At 34.1% G+C, this 7,145-nt stretch overlaps 1 protein-coding gene across 1 annotated transcript; it reads right to left on the bottom strand.

Annotated features, from left to right (window-relative positions):
- LOC127256744 (uncharacterized) lies at positions 1–4,473 on the bottom strand. The gene is made up of 5 exons (XM_051282895.1): positions 3,953–4,473; positions 2,946–3,058; positions 2,505–2,855; positions 1,698–2,412; positions 1–498 (listed from the first exon to the last, which is right to left on the bottom strand). Exons 1-5 carry the CDS (start codon positions 4,179–4,181, stop codon positions 428–430), a joined length of 1,479 nt encoding a protein of 492 aa, XP_051138852.1. The 5' UTR covers positions 4,182–4,473; the 3' UTR covers positions 1–427.
- Between the last annotated feature and the right edge of the window lie 2,672 nt (positions 4,474–7,145).

The raw sequence follows: 7,145 nt of genomic DNA, 5'->3' as shown, positions 1-7,145 counted from the left end.
TGCAACAAAAGAAGATCAAGAAAGACATGAAATTCATGTTTATACATTTTTCTTGGCAACTTCTCCCTCCAATTTCTGAGGAAGAACACCACCACCACCATCATCATACACAAGTCGGTGGCTCGCCGCCGCCGCCACCGACCGGTGGGCCCGTCACCGCCATGACTTTGACCCAGCCGGACTCGACCCACGGCATTTTAGCCACCGACACATTTAACCGTATATTTACAAAACACAACAACAACAACAACAACAACATATACAATACACTCACGGCGAGGCCGCGCCGATTTCGGCACCACACTCGCCACCAAAATTCCTTCCCAGTTTCGACTACTCATTTCCGGGTTACCTGGGACCGTTGCTGGCCCGACAGATTCGCGCTTCCTCGATTTTTTTTTTTTTTTTTTTTTGACGATTCTTGCTGCTATAACAGAAGTAGGACCAGCGGCGACGACAGCATAGCCCACGTATCGGGGGAGAAAGCACCCGCCGAGGCTGCAAGAATACAAAATCGATAAAGATACGGATATACCCGATTTAAGTAGTATTCGAAAAGCCACGAGCATTATTGTCATTTTGCAGCATGTCGAAATGTAATCGATACTAAGTAGTACGCCCTCCGCCTGCCAAAATTATGCATATTTTCCTTTTTGTTATCCGTTAAATTTATACATAATCTATTTATCAAAAAAAAAAAGCTTATCTATGCTCTTTTCATTCACCAAAATTACGACTTTTTTTTTTTTTTTATCTTTTGTTGTCTGTTAAACTTATACATAGTCTAATATAATCCCGTTGTAACGAAAACTACAAAAAAATAAATAGTACTCTCTCTCTCCGTTCGCAATGGTCACATTTGCATTTTGCGTCATTGTACTTAACATTAAAAATATCCTTATATTTTTATAATTTTTTGTAAATGTTCTATTAGTATTATAAGACACTAATTGAAGTATTTTTGCAATTTTTTCTTAATTTTATACTACATTTTGATATAATAATTAATATTCAAATATCAATACGTAAAAAGTAAATGAGACCTTAGAGCCGGGGACGGATGTAGTATTTTAATATATAAAGAAAGTAGATAAAAAAATAAAATTGGGTATAATAGAAATTGATTATCCGTATTTATTAAAATACAAATAATACGCAAAATTGTCCGCAACTTCCGTGTGGTTTCGACTCTGTACTTTAGAAATTACATGACTCTTTTTCATACTTTAAAAAATGTTGCATGAAACCCGTCATGCAAAAAATATTTTTAAAGTACAAAAAATTTATGCCGAGTTTCGAAACCACGAGATATATGGGCAATTTTGCCAAAATAATAACATTGTTACATTGTACGTGAATAAAATCATAAAATACAAATGAATTATGAATCAATTTAGTGGATAACCAAAAAATAAAGAATAACATAATTATTACAGACTAAGGGCCCTACGTCAATTTCAATATGTAATAACCATTTTGCCAGTACAGTTAAATTTCTCACTAAAATGTTACCCACTATTTATGAATTTCATATTATATCCCATTTAATTTGTTATTTATCCATTTTTATATTAAAAAACTATTATTTTTTAATCTGGTTACTTATTTTTTAATCTTCATGCCCAGACAAAACTACTTAAATTTAACGACGGAGAAAGTGAATAACAAGGAAATTCAAAAAACAAGAAGATACTCACATGGCGACGGGGCGGGAGAAACCATCGGCATCGAATCCGGCGGTCTAGCATGAACCGCAACGCCCTTCGACGGCGGATGAGTAACCGCGCGAGCAATTTTCGGGGGACTCGCCGGAACCGGCGACGGAGACTTTTTCGACGACGGGTTCTGTCCCATTTTCGGTTGCGTCGGGGCACCCGCATCCGGAGCAGATCCCGGGGGCGTATGAGAATGCTTATTGTGCTTCCAAGGATACCGATGACTGTTTCCGAAATGACACGGCGGCGGCGCCGCTTTATTCTTTCCCGAACCCGGTACGGGTGCGGGTGTAGGTGTAGGGGCGGATGTACCCGACCCTCCCCCCCTCGAAGATCCGTGGCTGCCCCGGGACGGCGATGGTGACGTACTCGGAGAAACGGCGGGGTTGTGGTGGTGGTGGTGGTGGTGGCGGCGGTGGTGAGGGTGGTGGAGAGGAGACGGAGACGGGGCCGGCGACGGACTCCCGTCGCTTCCGAGGGAGTGTTGCAAAATCGACGAAAGACTAACTTGCTTGACCCGTCCGAATACGGTGTTGTTCAAGCCGAGATTCTTACTATGGGATCCCGTTATCGTTTGCGCCAATTGCTTGATCCTCGACTTCGACGGGATTCCCACCGCCAAGTAAACTTGCGACCGCACCGTCGTCGGCGGAGCCACCGTCGAGCCCTTCAAATTAATCAAGCTAATATACAAATTCTGCATTCGAAACAACGATCATAAGTAAAGACGACAACGCGGTTTTATCCATTTTATCGAGATAAAGAAAAGACGGAAATCCTCGGACAAACCTCGTACGGCGCGAGACGTAACCCCGTCTTGAGCTGGGTCACGAGCTCGTCGAAATTGTCGAGTATTTCGTCGATGGAAAAGTTCAAGGTGAAGTTGAAAAGGATTTGAACAGATTGAAGCGTGAACGCTTTTTGCTCCGGCGGGCTTATGATTATCCCGCCGCGGAATTTGAGAATTTCGAACGACGACGGATCGCCGAACATTCCGGAGCCGAGGGAAAGAAACGATTGCTGCGTAACTAAAGTCACAAACAGCTCTCGAATTATGCTCCGGGTGGCCCAATCGGAGTCGACCGAGAAAACGACCCTCGTCATGTTCGATCCGGCGGGCTCTAGAGAAATGATCTCTACCTGTCATAATAAGCAACTTCAATTCATCTTTCACATTCGTATTTTATTACACGCAAGAAAACATAATCAGGCAAGATCGCGAAAACGTACTTTCGTATAGTAATAGCTCATTTCAGCAAAGATATCGCCCTCGAGTAGCGAGATGTTTTTTTCAAGAAACGTCGCCGGATGTTTCAGGACGAAACTCGCAACTATATCGTGACCTGGGAAGAACAACGCAAACGCCACGTTAAGAAATTTGATCGACAAATTTACAGAACAAATAATAATCAGACAAAAAAACAAACATAGACGCGCAAGAATATTACAACGGCATTGATTGATCAATCTATCAATTGACTTCAACTCAAGGCATTTCTACGATCGAATAAATGCTAAAATTGTCGAACTCATTTAACACATCCTAGTACAGCAACAAACTACAAAAAATCTAAATCTTCAGCTGTCTCGAAATCTTGCGAAAATTCGAACATGTTCATTTGTGAGTTTCTACACCGAATTTTACTATTCACCAATTTTTTTTTTCTTCCAAAAATATCAAATCAAACACCTATTTATATCACATCATGTAACTATTCCAATTCAAAATTTTTACTATTCAAATCCTAAACACAAAATCGAAACCCTCAAAAGAACACACACTCAAATTGTTTCGCTAATTCTCGACATTTCTCGAAGGAATGCTGTAAATTCACAACATTGTATCTCCATAAAACGAAAGCATAAGATCCAATTTCAACAAAAATCACAAAACAGACCAAATTACAACATCAAATGCACAAACAAATTGGATAATTTCAAAGAACATTAACCACACAAACATGAGCTAATCAATCCAAATCACAACCTCAAACATCCAAAAACATGAACAGTGCATACAAATTCATCGGCAAAATCTTCCCACCGACACAAAACAGAGACGAATTTCACTACAAAAAACCACAAATTCCAACACGAACAAAGATCCAAACTCAATTAACAAACCAAACACTCATCAGATCTGCAGATAAAACCAGAATGCCGACAGCCACAAATTCAAAACATTCAAAACCCCCAAAACAAAATAAATTCAAACGAAATTAAATCAAGCAGGCAACCTCTGTAGTCCAGATCCAGATCCTCACGATCTCCGAATCGGAAAATCGGGAGCCAAAATAGAGCCGAAAGGAGGACAGCAAAAGCGAGCAGCAAAACGAAGACGCATCTGAAAGAGATGAATTGGGGGAAAGTACAGCAGCAGGAATCCCTAGCCCCTGCACTGGGGGTTGTACCCTGCGCATCAAGTGCAGTACTCGCCAAAGCGCGGCCATCCTCCGGCTTCCCCATTGCAGCAATTTCAGCAATGTAGGTTTTCTTCTTCCCCGAGGGTTTTCTCCATGGATTTAGAGTGAGAAAGAAAGAGAAATGTAGAGTGAGAGAGAGGGAATCCCCCTTCGCTTTTGGGTTTCTTGTTGTGAAAAAAAAAAGGGGGAATTTTCGGTGAGTGGTTGAGGGAGGAGTGGAGAATTGGGGGAAATTTTTTCAGCTTGTGATGAAATAAATCGAAATTAAAAATTTAAGAAATTATAAAAATTAGGGTTTGGGATTTGGGGGAAGAGAAGATGTGTTGTGTGGTAACTTCACAGTAGATCAACTGTTTCTTTCTAAGCTTTGCTTCGATGGTGAGAGTGGATAAAGTGTAGGGTTTTTTTGGAAGAGTATTTTGTCGTGTAGTGGTAATAAAGGAAGAATCTCTCAGCTCACTGTTGGGTATTATTTATGGATTAGGTTATAATAATATATTTTTGGATGTCTTTTCTATTTATATTTTTTTTATATATATAAATTGAAAAAAAAAATATCACTTTTATTTTTTTTTTTTTTTATTTTTTTTACTATTTTTTGGTCTACTATTGTTTTGTTTCATAAAATTCAGACAGCTTATATTTCCATATTAATTATTTATTTATTGTAATAAATTCTCATTTTTATTTGGAAAATTTGAACTTAATTAAATGAGAGGAGACTACTTAAAATTAATAATAATAATAACAATAATAATTACTGAGGGTTTGTTCATTCAAAAGTTTTTTTTCGGATACAATTTTCAATTTATATTTTCTCATTTTACAAAAATTTAATACTTTTTATGTCCGCCTCTAAGGTCATATTTACTTTTTGTGTCATTGTATTTAACATTAAAAATAATTTTATATTTGTATAATTTTTAAGCACAAATGTATTATATTAGTAATATAAAACACTAATTGAAGTATTTTGTAATTTTTTCTTAATTTGTACTATGTTTTGATATAATAATTAATATTTAAAGATCAACACGCAAAAAATAAATGAGATCCTCGTAGTCGGACAAATATAATATTAAATATAAAATATATTATTTCTTATATTAGTAATACGATTCTCTATACCTCACTTCAAAAATAATAATAATACTACTAATAATTCAAATCAAAACACTAGACAAACAAACCTTGAATATGTATTTTACAAACACCTAAATTAAGAATGATTAATTAAATCATAAATTGATATTTTCAATTGAATTTAGATTTTAATTTGAGTTTATTGAAAATTGATCATGATATAATAATTTCAATTATGTTCTAAGAAATTCATACTTATATAGGATGTGTTCTATGGACATATTTTGTGTATTGCAATTAACGATAGCATATATTGTCGGTTCATATTTTGTATTTGTATTTGTATTATATTAATATCAATTTTATTGTATGTCAATATTAAATTATAAAATTCGGTTCAAAAATTGTTGTTATTATACATAACAAGCATCACTTAGCACAAGACTATTTGATTATTGATTAACATGGCAATTGAAAGTTTGATTTTATTGTTTGATTATAAATTTATCCATAACTAATTTGAATTGGGGTTTGTTTGGTTTATGTTTTAGGTTTGATTTTTTCTATTGAAATTTAGGTCTATATAATATTTTTTATGCAATATTTTATTACAAAAATATTATATTTTTATTAGAAATTATATAAGTTGAATGATGGTTTTTTTAAAAAAAATTAACACACTCTTACTTTTATTATAAATATAGATATGTTTATTTATTTAAATGAAAGATTAAAATGCAACATTATAAGTTGCTAACATTTATAAAAAATATTGAAAAATATCTAAGATGAAAAATATTGGAAGCAATGTATTTGATTAGTATTTATAATTTTTGAATTTTTCTTTTTTTTTTTGTGAGATATAAGAATAAATGTCACTTATTCTTAAATTATTCTCAAACAAGTATATTTTTTTAAATATGGACATTGTTTACATAAATAGTTTATTCAATCTATTTAATTTTTATTCAATCTTAGATAACTGAGCATCGGCTATCCATATACAGGAGTTGGTTTGGAAACGAGTCAATTACGGGGCATCACAATATATTACTCCCTCCGTCCCAAACACCTTGCAACATTTCCTTTTTGGTATGTCCCAAACATCCTGCAAAATTTCCAAAATAGAAAATAATTAATTATACTTAATATCTACCCCACATTTTATCCCTTCACATCATCCAAATAAAAAAAAATAAAATATGTATTTCTCTCTCCATCACATCATCTAATTTCTAAATTATCATACTTAATACTACCTACCTAAAAACTCGTGCCAAAAGTAAATGTTGCACCTTGTTTGGGACGGAGGGAGTATATCATTTGAATAAAATTTTGATTTGGGAAAATCAGCACATGTAAAATATAGAAACAACACATATCTTTATTACACACAATATGTATTATTTATAGTAAAAGTATATGTTGTTTGTTCATAATTATATCATGTGTTATATAAAAATATATCATGTGCTAAAATCAATTGTTGCATGTATTGTGTGAGATTACATCATGTATTGTATGAGATTACATCATTTGTTTTTATTATATTTATATAAATGAATGTGTTGTCAATAGAAATAGTAATGCAGTGTGTTCGTTGCGTGTTGTTCAATACATTACATTGTTGAATTTTAAATTCAGCGCTATAGTCACCACCATTTTTTAGACATCAGGTAACAATAAAATGTTAATCGAACACAATGTAAATGCACGACTAAATATGCTAATGAAATTTATACTCCCTCCGTCCCACATAATTTGTCCCTATTTTCTATTTTCGTCCGTCCCACATAATTTGTCCTTTCCTTTTTTGGAAAATTGATTATACACTTTAATCATATTTTAAAATTTAAAATTTAAATTTTTTATATTAATTAAAATATTTAGTTATCTTAATATTAATCTATAATTATTTTTACTA

This window comes from Andrographis paniculata, unplaced genomic scaffold (assembly GCF_009805555.1).
Source record: "Andrographis paniculata isolate CXL003 unplaced genomic scaffold, ASM980555v1 Contig56END, whole genome shotgun sequence".
NCBI classification, from domain to species: Eukaryota; Viridiplantae; Streptophyta; class Magnoliopsida; order Lamiales; family Acanthaceae; genus Andrographis; species Andrographis paniculata.
Note: the sequence above shows the minus strand (reverse complement) of the source record. Positions and strands in the feature narration are given on the sequence as shown.

What these genes read in the sequence shown, in the direction of transcription:
- LOC127256744 (XM_051282895.1), bottom strand. Translation starts at nt 4,181, where the DNA reads ATGGGGAAGCCGGAGGATGGCCGCGCTTTGGCGAGTACTGCACTTGAT. An exon ending in TACGTCTCGCGCCGTACGAG is followed by an intron (nt 2,413 to 2,504) that starts GTTTGTCCGAGG and finishes TTTCGAATGCAG; the next exon opens with AATTTGTATATTAGCTTGAT. An exon ending in TTCTCCCGCCCCGTCGCCAT is followed by an intron (nt 499 to 1,697) that starts GTGAGTATCTTC and finishes GTATTCTTGCAG; the next exon opens with CCTCGGCGGGTGCTTTCTCC.